We start from the raw sequence: 17475 nt of genomic DNA, 5'->3' as shown, positions 1-17475 counted from the left end.
AGATCTTCAAAGGCCTTCGCTGCTTGTATCTGGACTTAAGCTTTGTTTTCTGAGGAATTCACACAGAGGATTGAAGTCCTATCAGTGGTCACTTCAGCATCTGGCCCTCATGTGTGTTGATTCTGCACCTCTGAATAAAAGCCAGCAGATGCTTTGAAGGCGACACGCTCACACACTTTTGCCCTTTGCACATTTCAATAGTCTGACAATTAAGGAAAGATAAACGCCCAAATGAGATCCCGCTGGAGAAGCAGATCCTCTGGGAGAGATTTGTTAGACGCCAGAAACACGTTAGATTCAGTGTTTGTTTAGACTACTAGTAATCTGGAAAATGCTGCATGAGAGACTGTTGCATTTAGTTTTTTAAAATCAGTTGCATGAGTGAAGGAAGGAGTGAACAAAAATTGTATAAAATCTATTAACAGTCTAACAACCATTAAGGGTTAGGAAGATACATACATTTTTATTAATTTAATTAAATCTTAATTGAATTTTTATTTAATTTGTTTTAAATCAATCAATTATATGCATGGATGAATCATGTTTTAAAAGTAATAATCGTAAATAAAAAGTAAATAAATGAATAATTAAACAAACATTTAAGTTCAGGAAGATTTTTATTTTATTTATTTTTATCAAATTTAAATTGACATTTTTTTTAATCAGTTGTATGCATGGATGAATCATGTTTTATTATTAATTAAATTAAATTAAATTTTGTATCTAATTTTAAAATTAATTTATTATATAATATATATTATTTTTTGTTTTATGTTGTTAAGTATTTAACTTAATTTTAGTTTATTTTAAATTTAGTTTTAATGTTATTATTATTTTTAGTTTTTTTATTCAGTTTAATTTAATATAATTTTAATGTATTTTGAATCAATTGTATGTATGGATTAATTATTTTTCAAAAGTAAAAAAAAATCTAACATTTAAGGTCAGAAAGATTTTATTCTGTTTTTATTATTATTAATATTATTATTATTTTATATTTGATTGTTTTTTGTTATGTTTTTTTCTTTTATTTTAATCTATTTAATTTATGTTTAAAGTAAATTTTAATTGTATGTTAATTAAAGAATTTAAATCAATTGAATGCATGGATAAATCATGTTTTATTTTTTAATTTAGTTTAATTATTTTTTTTATTAATTTATTATATTTTATATTACTTTTATGGTTTTATGTTGTTTATTATTAAATCAAATTTTAATTTAATTTATTTTTGTTTATTTTTAATTAAATTATTGTTTTTAAACATTTTTAATTTTTATTTTAATTGTAATTTTATTTTAAATCCATTTGATTCAATTTATCTTTAATTGGTTTTCAATCAATTTGCTACTTTCCAATTGCAACCATGTTTATATTCATTCAGGTCTATCAGTTGAAGCAGAGGATTTTCTGGGACAACTCACTCAGAGAGGAATTAAAAAATAAGCAGAATGAGCTTCAGATGACTGTACTGTGACTCCCATGTTTAGACAGTGGAAGTAATAACACGGCTAATGTGAGAGTTATTGTCTTAAACCCTGGATGATAATGACCCAATGGACTTTAGTCAGTCCTGCCAAAGGGAATTTCTGAGCTCAGATGTTGTCATTAAGAGTTTCATGATGAGTTGGTGGACAGAAGATTCCTTGTGCATTTGCTGAGATGGGTTTTTTCTTTTTATGAAACACTTTGAAATGAAACGCATTTTATTAAACGTGACTATTATGTGTTCTGGCCATATGAGCTTGGTTATATACTGTATTATTAATGTTTTTATGCATTGAGCCACATTAAGCGTTTTTCTACATGAGGAAAATTGGATCTATTGGCTAGTTGATGAATTGCAATTTCCGTTTGCCGCTTAGTATTACCCTGATTTCTTTTTTCAATATAATAAAAAATTTTATAAGTTTATTTTAAAATTTAATTTAATTTAATATTTTTAGATTTAATTTAATTTGTTGTAGTTTATTTGTAATTTTATTTAATTATTTTATTTTTATTTAATTATTTTATTTAATTTTATATTTAGTTAAATTTTACTATTATATTTAATTTTTAAATGTTTATTATTTTTCAAATAATAATTGTTAATTATTGTTAATTATTTTATTTATTACTATATTTGATTATTTCATTTTTTTATTTGCTTTTTATTTTATTTTAAATTTAATTTAATAAGTTTATTTTTATTATTTATTTTATATGATTTTTAAAGTATTTTATTATTTTATTAAATTTTTAAATTGTTATTTATTTTTGAATTTAATTTGTTTTATTTTTTATTAAATTAATTTATTAATTAATTAAAAAATAATTAATTTAGATTTTTTTTTATTTGATTTAATTTTATATTTAATTAAATTAAATTTGTCAAGCAAGTCAACATTTAAAATAAAAGAAAAAAATTACTCAGCTGACTTGATGTGCATTTCAAAATAAATTTCTGTATGGTTACAAAACATAACTAATACACAATAGACCTTTGTATATTAGGCTTATAAAAATTAACTGAACAGTGATTATGTAGCCGATGTAAAATACTCATTCAACAAAATTTAATAAGTATACTCCACTCATGCAAAGGATGAGTATATAAATTACATTGATCATCTAACATTTAAAACTAGATTGAACAAAAAACTACACATCTCCCTGTTGCATATATAAGGTAAACTGAACTATGAACTAAGATCACAGGTTTCAAACTCAGTTTAGCTTTAACCCTAGTTAAACCTACAGGTAATTGTATTGAAGCAGGGTTGGAACTAAACTGTGCAGGACTGGCTGTGGATCTCCAGGAACATAGTTTGACACCCCAGCTGTAGATCCTGATTTCAGCACGCTGCTCATTTCCTCATAGCAGAAATTATAAGCCTGAACTGTGGCGGCTGCTTTTTAAGATAAACCTCTGTTTCTGCAAACATCCCAGTTATTGATCCTGTTAAAGCCCTATCGCATGAGGCCAGAGCGTATTTTGGGCTGCTCTCTTTCATCACAACATGCGTTTCTTCTTGCTTCGCTCCTCACTGACCTCTACTGGAGCGTTTGGGTTTCCACTGGTCTGAGGTCAGCTGGAGTTCTCCTGCTTCAGTACATGTTGAGATTGTTGCAAGGCTATTTTAGGCAACAAAAACTAAGACTAAAATGATTGGTCAAACATTTGTTTTACTGAAGTGCTGGGCAAAGATTAATTCACGATTAATTAACTACTAGCAAAAACTACTTCAAACTCACCTCAAAACTACAGTTGAGCACTGTAAAAAATTGACCTTAAATTCACAGTAAATTACTGGCTAATAATTGCATTACTTTCACAGTAAAATACTGTATGTGAATTTACAGTAAATAATCGTGAGGTAGTTCACAGTAATGTTTCCCAGAGATGGGTTACGGCTGGAAAACGTGCTGGATAAGTTGGCGGTTCATTCCACTGTGGAGACCCCGGATTGATTAAAGGGATTAAGCTGACAAGAAGAAGAAGAAGAAAATGAATGAGTTCACAGTAATTTACTGTGATTTTTGTTGCATTAAATTATTGTGAAATTACAGCTGTATAGTGTAACCTCACAGTAGATAGTAAAGTCCATGACTGTGATATCACAGTATTATCTTGTAGAAATAACTATGGCTAGGCTAAATTGTCTGTAATGTATGAGTGTATGAGGGTGACAGGCCAGCAGGAATGTGTAAAAAAAGTAGTTATCACATGGACATGTCTAAAATGGCTTGCTCCAAAGAGCCGACCCCGCAACCATACGGGACTAAGGGTGCGTTCACATCTGTAGTTCGCTTCATTTGGTCTGGACCAAGGGTAATAAATGATACATTGTTGCATTTTCTGCCGTCTTTGGGTCGTTCACTCCACACTGCTGGCTTTGGTCCGAACCAGTTGAAACGAACCAAAATGCAGTCATCTGACAAAATCCACGTCTCTCATTGGCCAGATGTTGTTGAACATATTTCCTAAACTGCTTATTGATTGGTCAGAATTCACAAGCGGGAAAATGCCAATAAACTCCCGCAAGTAAACAAAACCGGCAGACACAAAATGTTGTTTTTACTCTGGAGGGACGACTGCGCTAACTGATTGTATTCCTGCTTTAGACCAACTATACATTACGAAAATGAAGCACGGCCGCGGCTGGAAAACAGTGTTTAATGCATCACTCGTCACTTCAGGAGGAGGCGTGAATTAATCTAGCTAAACTGCGACATGCTCATCTTGCGGAAATATTACCAACGATCCATCAGGTAATGTTTTCCCCTCTCTCTCTCTGTTAGTAAAGCGCTGTCAACAAATATTTTTCCTCCATATCCCATAATGCACATCGCATCGGCCTACGGCAACTGGATTAGTCCAAAAGGCGCAGTACTTTTTGCGGTTGGACCTGTTTTAGTACGAATCATATTCTCACCACAAATGAATCGCTCCAGGGTTCGATTGAAAGTGTACCAAGACCACCTCTTCAAGCAGGTCTCGGTATGCTTATTTGGATTGCTGCATTCTCACCTGCCCAAACAAATCGTACCAAAAGGGGAAACAAACTCTTGTGCGATTCAATCGAACTAAATAAGGCAGGTGTGAAAGCACCCTAAGGCCAAAGAAGAAGAAGATCTTGTAGAATTAACTATATTTTACTGTAAAATTACAATAAAGTGTTAAATCACTGTGAAATTACTGTAAAGTTACATTTATATCCTGGATTACTGTGATTTAAAGGTGCAGTAGGTGATCTTCCACAATGCTAACAGCTTAGCATAAATCTCTGAATCACAGTCCCTCCCCTGCCGTCATACCTGCCAACATTTGCATCATAAAATCAGGGAAATTTTATCCGGGGGGTGCGCGCGAAGTGCGAAGTGAAGATTCTAGGAGTTTTCCAGAGGACAGAACGTTACAGGACATGGGCGGGATATGGGTCTGAAATACGTGACACTCCCGGGAAAAACGAGAGCCCCACCTCCTGAAACACGAGCATGCGCACCTTAAAGATGACAGCAGAAGAACCCTCTCTCATGTGTTAAAAGTGATTAGTGCTTGTCCGGCAGCAATTACACTCATTACTAAGCCAAACTGACATGCCAGTGTTTCCTCTAGGATTTTTTCCAGCTGTGGCGGCACGCATTTTTTACACAGATCTACCAACTATGGCATTATTTCTATGATAAATGTCGTGAGCGCAGTATTACAAGTCTATATCGAGCGTACGAGCATGCAAATCTCTTTGCTTGCGCGCCTAATTCCTCTGCTCGTGCATACAATGTCTTTCATGCCCCCTCAAATATATGCTGCTCAAGCGCAGATCTTCTTGTGCGCTCTCAAATAAACGTTCTGAAGTGCGATTTAGTGAGTTGATGTAACAAGTATGTCTCCAGCATTTATTAGATTTGCTGGGAATATTTATGAATGTCTCCAAAAGACCTACAGAGCGGCATTAATGTGACCTGAAGTAAAGTGAAGCGGCTATACGTCGTGTCTGCTGGCCTCACGCATCACGCACAATCAGTTAGTCAGTCAGTCAGTCAGCACGTAAACAATTCAATTCAATTGAGCTTTATTTGTATAGCGCTTTTACAATGTAGATTGTGTCAAAGCAGCTTCACATAAATGGTCATAGTAACTGGAACAGTGTGGTTCAGGTTTTAGTATTTAAGTTCAGTTCAGTTCAGTTTAGCTCAGTTCAGTGTGATTTAATCATTACTGAGAGTTCAAACACTGAAGAGCAAATTCATCGATGCGTAGCTCTACCAATCCTGAACCATGCGAGGCAGTGGCGACAGCGGAGAGGGAAAAAAAAACTTCACCTGATGGGAGTGAAGAAAAAAAACCTTGAGGGAACCAGACTCAGTTGGGCACGACCATTTTAATTTCTCCGCTGGCCAAAAGTCTTGTGCAGAACTTCATTCGCCGTGGTTTAGGCTGGAAGATGGCCTCAGCGAAGACTCGTCTGTCCCTGGAGCGTTGCTGGTATCAGACTCATGTTCTCCACTCCCCACGACCATCAGCGCAGCAGCAGCTCAGGATACGGCCTGGTCCCGGATATGGAATCCTTGGGATCATCACGTCGCCGGTCTTGGATCCAATCAGTGACTCCGCATAATCTGAGGACCTCGGGATGAGTATCCCCAGGTGAAAATAGAGAATAAAGAGAATAATTAGCGTAGCTGCTGTTCATAGTGTATATAAGCAAGATGCAGAAGCCTGTGTGGAACCCGCTAGGTGATGCATTGAGTGTATGCTTTACTAAACAGATAGGTCTTTAATCTAGTTGATGGACAGCAGTACTACGGTTACAGAAAAGTTTGCGCTGTTATAATTCACTTACCCTTTAATACATTTTGGTGCGATTATCACCTACTATTAAAAAAAGCTGAATGTTCTAAATTTAAAAGCTGTAATATAGCTGTGGCAGGATCAATTTTGGCGTGGCGCCCCACCATGGGAGAAAAAATGTAGCGGAAACCATGTCATGCTATTTCAGAGCTTATATTTAGATTAGCATGGTAAACAATATAGGAAGACTAGGCGGAATAGCGCTATTTACTTGTGTTTTGTTGTTAAACTAATTAAAATCCACATTATCGATGCTGTAAAAGGCCCTTATGAAACTGAAAATAGTCTTATCAATCTTTTACCGGACTATTTTAGTGGCTGAACAACACTTCTGTGAAGATATAACCCATTTGTAACAACAACATCCAATATTACATCAGCTAAAACAGTTTTAAAAACAGAAAATTACCTGTCTAAAAGAAATACTTCAACCTTCCTCCAGCGTGCAAAACTAACTCCAATATTGATTTAGGTTTTTAAAAGGTTTTGATTAAGCTTGTTTTTACCGATTGCATGCTCTCTCTCTCTCTCTCTCTCTCTCTCTCTCTTCCTCTCTCTCTCCCTCTCTCTCTCATATGAACGCATAGCCCGTCTATGCAAAATCGGCAGAGCTGCGTACAAACGGCTGCGCAGTTGTTCAAATCTGCATTTGCTGACAGACAGTTTGGGCTACTTATCGAGATGTCGCTCCGACTCTATTTACATTTTTATTGTTTTATGCCTTACCCAAAATATAAAAAATACATAAAAATAGATTTACTTTAATCAATACTATTGGAAACAAGCACACATTTTACACATTTATTTAACAATTTTTGACATCTGTGTAAACATTTCAGAAAAGGTGAAACCTCTCATCATTGAACCAAAAAATACTTTAAGGACATATTAATAAAAAGTCTTCTGACATCATACGTAACATACATATAAAAAGCAGTTCATCCAATTCATCAACAGTTGAAGTCAGAATTATTAGCCCCCCTGTTCATTTTTTCCAGAATTTCTGTTTAACAGAGAGATTTCTTCAACACATTTCCAATCATAATAGTTTTAATAACTCATTTACAATGACTGATTTATTTTATCTTTGCCATGATGACAGTAAATAATATTAGACTAGATATTTTTCAAGACACTTCTATACAGCTTAAAGTGACATTTAAAGGCTTAACTAGGTTAATTAGGTTAATTTGGTAGTATAGGGTAAGTAGGCAAGTTATTGTATAACAGTGGTTTGTTTTGTAGACTATCGAAACAAAGAGGTTGAGAGGGGCTAATAATATTGACCTTAAAATGGTGTTAAAAGATTAAAAGCTGCTTTAATTCTTGCCGAAATAAAACAAATAAGACTTTCTCCAGAAGAAGAAATATTATCAGACATACTGTGAAAATGTCCTTGCTTTCTTAAACATCATTTGGGAGATATTTAAAAAAGAAAAAAAAAATAAATCCAAAGGGGGGCTAATAATTCTGACTTTAACTGTATAACACGTGTTTGGACTGTGTGGGGGAAACCGGAGGACCCGAAGGAAACCCACGCCAACACGGGGAGAACATGCAAACTCCACATAGAAATGCCAACTGACCCAGCTGGGACTCGAACCAGCGACCTTCTTGGTGTGAGGTGACAGTGCTAACCAGTGCCGCCCTGTTACTAAATCTGCAAGTCAAATGTTTTGATTAATGTTCAGAAGGTTTTGTAGAACCAGAATCATCCGGCTGATCTGACGCTGAGTTGAAGCATTGGTGTGGCGATGGTTTCTCACTGACCAGTCAATGCAATAAAACGACCTCCGGGCAGATCTGAACGCCGACCTCCCTCTGTTCAGAAAAGTGAACTTTAATCCATGGCCTTCACTGTGCTCTGAATACAGCATATTTCAGAGTAAAGTGGAGAGTTGTCTGTCACGCCGCTCTCTTTTTAGCCTTGGCTTTTGTTGTCTGTACAGAAGATCTTGTGTCTGGGGGAAAGACTCAAATGTGAGTGCGTCAAGAGGTCTTTGACTTTACAGTGTGTCTTTTAAAGCCTGTGAGCATCTACCCACATCAAGAGCTCCAGACGTAAAAAATCCCTTCATTTCGACAATAGACAATTTTTAAACCTCTCTCTCTTTCTCTTTCTCGCACATACGCACATGCACACACACATTTACTATATGTATATGTTTATATTCAGGATATTTATGCATTGAGAAAGTAAAAAGTTCGGATTTATTAACTCTATATGGCCAAAGGACATCCAGCTAATATTTAGATGCTTGCATTTTTAAAAAATATGTTTCATTCATTCATTCATTCATTCATTTATTTATTCATTGGTTTAGCTATAATCTTACTATACTAATTTAACTATTTATTTATTCATTCGATCATTCATTCATTCATTTTATTCATCTATTGATTCATTTATTAATGCATTTATTCATTTATTTATTCAATTATTTAGCTAAAATTTTACTATACTAATTTAACTATTCATTCATTCATTCATTCATTAGTTTAGCTATAATCTTACTATACCAATTTAACTATTTTTTTATTTTGCTATAATCTTATACTATACTAATTTAACTATTTATTTATTTATTTATTCAATAATTAATTTATTTAGCTATAATCTTACCATACTAATTTAACTATTTAATTATTCATTCATTCATTAATTAATTAATTAATTTATTTATTTATTTATTTAGCTATAATCTTATACTATACTAATTTAACTATTTATTTATTAATTCATTTATTTTGCTATAATCTTATATAATACTAATTTTAATTATATTTATTTACTTATTCATTTATTTAGCTATAATCCTATACTATACTAATTTACCTATTTGTTTATTTATTTATATTTATTTATTTATTTATTTTGCTATTATATTATACTATACTAATTTAACTATTTATTTATTTATTCATTTAGTTAGCTATAATCCTATACTATACTGATTTACCTATTTATTTATTTATTCATTCATTCAGCTATAATACTATTATACTATACTAATTTAGCTATTTATTTATTTTTAATTATTTATTTATTCCATTTCATTGATTTAGAATGATGGGTTGCTAAAATATTTTTGATTTATTTATATAAACATGCCCATATGGTTATTTAACTATGTTGTTTTTTTTATTTTTTTTTATTTGTCACTTATCTACACTTACTGGCCACTTTATTAGGTACACCCTACTAGTACCGGGTTGGACCCCTTTTGCCTTCAGAACTGTCTTAATCCTTCGTGGCGTAGATTTGACAAGGTACTGGAAATATTCCTCAGAGATTTTGCTCCATATTTACATGATAGCATCACACAGTTGCTGCAGATTTGTCTGCTGCACATCCATGATGTGAATCTCCAATTCCACCCCATCCCAAAGGTGCTCTATTGGATTGAGCTCTGGTGACTGTGTATCTTTGTGCATCATTGTCATGTTCAAGAAACCAGTCTAAGATGATTCATGCTTTATGACATGGTGTGTTATCCTGCTAGAAGTAGCCATTAGAAGATTGGTACACTGTGGTCATAAAGGGATGGGTTAGTTTTGCAATACTTAGGTAGTAAGTATTGCAACCATTACACCACACCATTACACCACCACCACCAGCCTGAACCATTGATACAAGGCAGGATGGATCCATGCTTTCATGTTGTTGATGCCAAATTCTGACCCGACCATCCGAATGTGGCAGCAGAAATTAAGACTCATCAGTCACTGATGCTCTTCTGCAGACCTCGGTTGTAACAAGTGCTTATTTGAGCAACTGTTGCCTTTCTATCAGCTGGAACCAGTCTGGCCATTCTCCTCTGTCCTCTGGCATCAACAAGGCATTTGCAACCACAGAACTGCCGCTCACTGGATATTTCCTCTTTTTCAGACCATTCTCTGAAAGATGGTTTTGCGTATAAATCCCAGTAGATCAGCAGTTTCTGAAATACTCAGACCAGCCCGTCTGGCACCAAAAACCCTGCCACATTCAAAGTCACTTAAATCACCTTTCTTCCCCATTTTGCAGCAGATTGTCTTGACCATGTCTACATGCCTAAAAGCATTGAGTTGCTGCCATGTCAGTTCGACAGGTGTGCCTAATAAAGTGGCCGGTTAGTGTATATTTACTTGATGTAATTTGTTATTAATCAAAATTGTTTCATAAAAAAAATAATATGAGGTTTATCTTGAAAATACAAAATGTACCCACAATTCTATAATCACCCCATATTGAAAAATAAGAATATAAAAATATAATAATAATATTTATAAAATGTTATTATTATTATTATTAACAATACTACTACTACTACTAATAATAATACATCATGAATTAAATATAACCAATAATAATACGAATGTAAAATTCATTTATTATAAATATAATGTTTTTATTTTGTTTTGCATTTTGTCATTTCATGTTTCTGTCTAATGGTTTACTTCTGGACATAGACAATTCTGACTAAATAAAAGCATTAAAAAAGAGAAATATTAATAAGAATAACATTATGTGTCCAACATGAGTGCATTACAGTATTTTCTTCTTGATTAGATGTGGTCAGCAGAAGGTTTCCTAGAGTCAGTGTTTTACATGAGTTGTTTTTCCTCTTGTTGTTCTTCCTCTGATTTATATTCTCTGGCTGTTTATTTGCATGCGTCTCAGATGTGCCGTTGGACCTCAGACTGAGTTAATACCTGTTTGTGCTCCACCAGAGAGACCAGACTCATGCATTTTAATCACACGTGTGTATTTATTCTCTTCCGCCTGAAGCCACAACTTGTGCTTGGATTTGGATGGAAAAACATGAGAGCGTGTGCTGTTCATATATATTTAGGTTTGACAAGGGATATTCAGATTTCATTAATTAGTAGAAGTGGCCAATCATTTTGCATCATATTTTTACTATTTAGATGAACTGGCCCTTTAAGAAGAACAAACCAGCTGTTGTGTAGGACATATAAAAGCAATCAGATGTGATGTAGAATGTGAATATATAATTATTAAAAAATAAATGAAAATAAATTGAAATAGTAATGTAGTAATAATAATAGTAATAAATAAATAATAAATAAATAATAGTAATAATAATAATAATAAATAATAATAATATTAATAATAATAATAATAGATGCATTTCATAAAAATGAAGTATGATTTGACTTTTCATAGCAAAAGAAACAGACTGTGATTGTGAAATGTGTCATGTGAAATGTAATGTATGTATCATTTGCATTACACTGTAGGAGACTATAGATGGCAGTGTAAATCAGCACTGAATATTTCAATCTTGGTGCATTTCAATAATTTAGTATCCAAGAAGAGCACATTAAAGCAGCTTAATTATTATTTTTTTCATTAATACAAACCCAAAAACCAAATATTTATATACACATTTCATAAGCTGCACATAAATCAGCTGCATATTTATGCAATGAGAAAGTGAAAAGTTGATTTTATGTTAACCCAAACACCCTCTCTTTATGTCCAACTCTGATTAGATTTATTTGCATTTTTTTGCAAGATGTAGATTTATTTATTTATTTATTTCTTTCTTTCTTTATTTATTTATTTATTTATTTATTTATTTATTTATTCATTCATTCATTTATTGATTTATTTATTAATTGATTTATTGATTTATAAATGTTTTATGTATGCATTTATTTATTCATTTATTTGAGCATTTGTTCATTTATTAATGCATTTATTTATTCATTCATTTATTTATTATATGCATTTATTTAGGCATTAATTAATAAATTTTTGCATTTATTTATGCCTATATTTATTTATTTAGTTATGCATTCACTTATTTATTTATGCCTTTATTTATTTAATTATATATTTGTTTATGTTTTCATTTGTTTATTTATGCATTTATTTATGCTTTTATTCATGCGTTTATTTATTCATTTATTTATGCATTTATTTATTTATGCATTTAGTTTTGCGTTTATTTATTCATTTATTTATGCATTTATTTATTTATGCATTTAGTTTTGCGTTTATTTATTCATTTATTTATGCATTTAGTTTTTATTTTTTTATTTTTACATTTGTTTTTGCATTTATGTATTAATTTTTTATTAGATGCATTTATTTAAGCATTAATTAATCAATGTATTTATTTATTTATTTATTTATTTATGTGTTTATTTATTTATTTATTTATTTATGCATTTTATTGTATTGGTTTAGAATGATACTTTGGTAATATTGTGTTTTTTTATTTTATTTTATTTATTTATTATATATATATATATATATATATATATATATATATATATATATATATATATATATATATATATATATATATATATATATATAAACATGCCCATGTCTTTTTAGTTTATTTGTTATTGATTTGTTGCTTATTTTATAGTTCATATTTTGAGTATTTGTTTAACACATTTATTTATGTTAGTTTGTTGTAGTGACCTGAAGACATCCAGCTCATGATTAGATTTTTTTTATTTTTACAAGGATTTTGTCATTTAATCTAAATAATTTTATTATTTAATTTATTGTTTTTTATGTTTTATCATTTTTATAATATTTGTATAATAATGTAAATTAGATAATATTTGTATGATTGATTTAATAATTTTATGTATGTTAGTTTGTTGTATTGACCTTAAAATGGTTAAAAAAAATATTGTAGCCAAAATAAAACAAATCAGACTTTCTCCAAAAGAAAAAGACAATTCACATGAGAACTAATAATAATTACTTCAACTGTATGTTGTTCCTATTAGAAAAGCAGTGTACACTAAGAAAGCTGCATCATTTATAATTTGATGTTGATGACTTGAGGATGTTGAGCTCATATAAACACCAGTTCGAGGTCAAAGTTCAGCAGGTGTGGAGCTCTGCTGGATGTATACACACTGTTTCCTCCATGAGCTTATTTGGTCAGATCTGACTGGGGCCTCCAGGTCTTTGATCTCTGCAGGTCCTCCATCATAAACAGAGGAACGTGCTTTAAATCTACAGGCTTTACTAGGCTGGAGATGCTGTCTTTTATTTGCTCAACTGCGAATATTCTGCCTCTTTAGGATGGCACAAGCTTGTCGTGTCAGATGTGAAGAGTATTGCTGTTCATATCAAATATGAGGCTGTTTTATGCAGTATTTTAGACTCATACACTACTGTACATAATAATTGTTAATATTAATATTGTTATTTATTTAGTTTTTTATATGTTATTGTGTATAAACGTTTACACAACTGTTCAACGTTTTTTTGCTTTAGCTTTGGTTTAGTTACAGTTTAGCAAGTTAAAACATTTTCTTACCTGATCTTAACTTATCATGTTAACTTATCTTAAGTTTACTGTATTTTCTTATCTTTACTTGTTTTATTATTTTATTCATATTGATTTTTATTCAAATGTTTTATCTTCTGTGATACATGGTAAAAGTTTTTGTTTTTGTTTTGTTTTTAGTTTAGTTTTAGTTTAGCTTTTAATTTTTGTTTTTTAAGTTTTGTTTTTTTTTCTTTTTCTTTTACGTTTATTTTTTGCTTTTTAGTTTGTTTTTTTTTAATTTTAGTTTTTTGTTTTTCTTTGCTTTTAAGTTTTTTAGTTTGTTTAGTTTTTTTATTTTTATTTTTGTTTCGTCTTTTAAGTTTAGTTTTTTATTTTAGTTTTTTGCTTTGTTTATTTATTTTATTTATTATTATTATTATTATTATTTTTGTCTATTGTTTTAGTTAAGTTTTAATTTTGTTTTAGTTTAGTTTTTTTCAGTTTATTTATTTGTTTTTTTATTTTTTTCTTGATTTGTTGTTTTGTTGTTTGTTTAGTTTTTTATTTTTGTTTGTTTAGTTTTATTTGTTTTTTTATTTTTAGTTTTATTTGGTTTTTGTTTGGTTTTTGTTTAGTTCTTTTATTCTCTTTTGTTTTTTATTTTCGTTGTAGGTTTTTTATTTGCTTAGTTTTTATTTTCGTTTTTGTTTTACATTTTTTTTGTTTTTGTTTTTAAACTTCTTTTTCCAATAGTTTTATATTTGTTTGTATGTGTAATTTTATGTCATTATCTGTTTTTATTTATTTAATTTAATTGTTTTTATTTACATCTCTAAGAAGTTTTTAGCATCAATTAATATTAGGATGACACTGAAGACTAGAGTGATGAAGCAGAAAATTCAGCTTTGCAGCACAGAAATAAATGAAAAAGAAAATATTATAAATTGAAATCATTATTTTGCCATATCTTTACTGTATGCTTATAAATAGTTTAAACTTGTCGACCCCAAACTTTTGAACATAGTGTAATTTCCCATCTTCCCCCCTTCAGTAAGCGGACTTTTATCAGTGTATAAAATCAATTCCAAGCATAGTTCTGTGCCTTTAAAAACAAAAGCGAGGCATTTGCAGAAAAAGCACTGGCTGTTTTCTTAATAAATGTATGCATTGGGAATGTACTGTATGTAGGGGCAGATGTGTATTCAGAAACACTCTCAGTATCAGAGACGGATCTGAAAGTTAAACTGTGCTGTTTCCGCCTCTAGTTTACATTCCCAGATCTGCGAGAGAGTGTTACTGCAGCTGACACCAGCAGCTTGAGTCTGTCCACTCTTTACGCTCGCATCATTCAGACGCTGTTTTCTCTGAGATCTGCCATTGGAGAGCCTTCTTGATGATGTTTCTATCTCTCTCTGTTCTGAAGGATTGGTTAGAAAGCCCAAATATGTGGAGAGTCCTCGTATTCCTGGAGATGTGTGTGCGGCGTCGCTGAAGAAGGTGCCTGATTCTGCTACTGCTGGTGAGTGAAAACACGTGCTGGGTTTAGAGATTGTGTGTGTGTGTGTGTGTGTGTGTGTGTGTATTGATCTTCACATCACTGGTCTGAGGATTGTGCTGGTCATTGAGAGTGTGAGACAGCAGAGCTCCTCAAGCAGCTGTAATCAGGGCGGCGCCAGTGGAGTGCCAGCTGTCTGTCTGTGGCACCACTGTATCCCATGATGTCATCACTGCAGGCCTCTCACACACACACACACACAGCTGATGGAGCATACTGTGGAGTTATCAAAGGGGTCATGGACAAAGAAACCACAATTTGCGTGATATACATAAAACCATTCTGTAAATTGTAGTGCGCTGATCTCATATCTGTCATTCACTTTAGTTTAGGGTAAAGTTCTCTCTAGGGCTGCACAATTTATTGTTTGAGCATTGATATCGTAATGTGTGTATCCATAATAGTCACATCGTAGGATTGGATTATTTATTAAAGATTACAAGATAAAGATATTAATATTTATTCATTTATTTTTGCATTTGTTTATTTATGCATTTAGTTTTGCGTTTATTTTTACATTTGTTTATGCATTTATGTATTCATTTATTTATTAGATGCATTTATTTAAGCATTAATTAATTAATGTATTTATGCATTTATTTATTTATGCATTTATTTATTTATTTATTTATGTGTTTATTTATTTATTTATTTATTTATTTATTTATTTATTTATGTGTTTATTTATTTATTTATTTATTTATGCATTCTATTGTATTGGTTTAGAATGATACTTTGGTAATATTGTGATTTATTTATTTTTTTATATATAAACTTGCCCATGTCTTTTTAAAGTTTTAGTTTATTAGTTATTGATGTGTTTTATAGTTCATATTTTGACTATTTGTTTAAAACATTTATTTATGTTAGTTTGTTGTAGTGAGCTGAAGACTCATCTTGATTATTTATTAAAAACTAAAAGATAAATATATAAAAAATTCATAAATAAGTTATTTAATCACACACACGCACGCACGCATGCACGCACGCACGCACGCACGCACACACACCTATCTATCTATCTATCTATCTATCTATCTATCTATCTATCTATCTATCTATCTATCTATCTATCTATCTATCTATCTATCTATCTATCTATCTATCTATCTATCTATCTATCTATCTATCTATCTATCTATCTATATATATATATATATATATATATATATATATATATATATATATATATACACACACACACACACAAACTCATACTACACACACACACCTATAAGGGTCAGCAGTGTGTACATGGGGGTCAGTCACATGTTATTTTAACCCTGAGAGAGTTTATATTTAGCATCTCCACACATTCCCTGCGGCTCAGTTTAACATCGTCCTCCAGTCCCGTTGAGATGACGGTGTTCATTAGATTAGACACTAGAACATCATTGATTTTGATCAGAATCATGTTGTCAGCGCTTTTCCCATGACTGTATTCTCTGCATTTGCGCTATACATATTGTTTAGACTGACTCTCTCTATTTTGGTGCATTACAGCTAAAAACATGAACCAGAAATGTTTTCTTCTAGGATGAACAACAAAAATTGCTCTAATATTTTAATGTAGTGTTCAGCATTTTCATTTTTTTGTGTTTTATTAATAAATATAAACTTAAACAATTATGTAATATTGTTTTTTTCCCATTGGAGGCATTTATAAATTACTTATTCTTTATTTCCCCCATAATTTTACATGAAAATACGTACGTTTGCATTTGTACAAATTTAACGTTTACATTTTTGTAATAGTTATAGTTAAAGATTAAATTTAAATATAATCATAATAATTATTAATCAAACAATTTAATTTAATTTATGTTGTCCATTAATATAACCAGTTAACCAGTTTATAAATTAATTATAGATAATAACAAAATTAATTCTTCTAAAATACATTTTATTTTCATATTTTTATTTTAGCGGTTATTGTTATAGGAGTTATTAATTATTATAAAATGTGTTATTTAATTGTTGTTAGACCGAATTATAAATGTATTAAAAATTAATAAAAAAACGTCACTCCCTAAATATTACATTTAAAATAAAATAAAATAAAAATAAATTGAAAATAAAAATAAAATAAATAATTTAGTTAACTCCATATCCACATCTGTCTTCTAATAAATAGAAAACACTTACTAGCTTTACTCCTTTTGCTTTCGTTTTTCACTTTAATTGTTTTGCTGTTCATAAAAGATGATGATTTCCGAACTCGTTAATTCTTTAGTGATTTCCCAGGGCATCATGCAGCATCTGTGGTAGATCTACATCCCGCAGGTCTCTGTATCTGCGACTGTATAAACGGATACGTCTGCATTTCCTAACAG

The 17475-nt window shown here is 31.0% G+C and overlaps 1 protein-coding gene and 1 long non-coding RNA gene across 7 annotated transcripts in view; both read left to right on the top strand.

Moving 5' to 3' along the window:
* Nucleotides 1-17475, top strand: part of LOC147835440 (uncharacterized) — a 456431-nt gene that overhangs the window by 117834 nt on the left and 321122 nt on the right. The gene's annotated exons all lie outside the window — the stretch shown is intronic.
* tanc1b (tetratricopeptide repeat, ankyrin repeat and coiled-coil containing 1b) overlaps nt 1-17475 on the top strand; it is a 326871-nt gene that overhangs the window by 125154 nt on the left and 184242 nt on the right. For all 6 annotated transcript variants that reach the window (XR_015499911.1, XR_015499912.1, XR_015499913.1 and 3 more), the window contains exon 4: nt 15011-15106. Coding sequence is in view for 3 of the 6 variants with exons in the window: in XM_087268444.1 (XP_087124570.1) it covers nt 15011-15106 (96 nt within the window). In the remaining 3 variants the exon portion in view is untranslated. The remainder of the gene's footprint in view (nt 1-15010; nt 15107-17475) is intronic.

This window comes from Danio rerio, chromosome 9, assembly GCF_052040795.2.
Source record: "Danio rerio strain M-AB ecotype USA chromosome 9, GRCz13ab, whole genome shotgun sequence".
Taxonomy (NCBI): Eukaryota; Metazoa; Chordata; class Actinopteri; order Cypriniformes; family Danionidae; genus Danio; species Danio rerio.
This window is presented reverse-complemented; position numbering and strand designations above follow the sequence as displayed.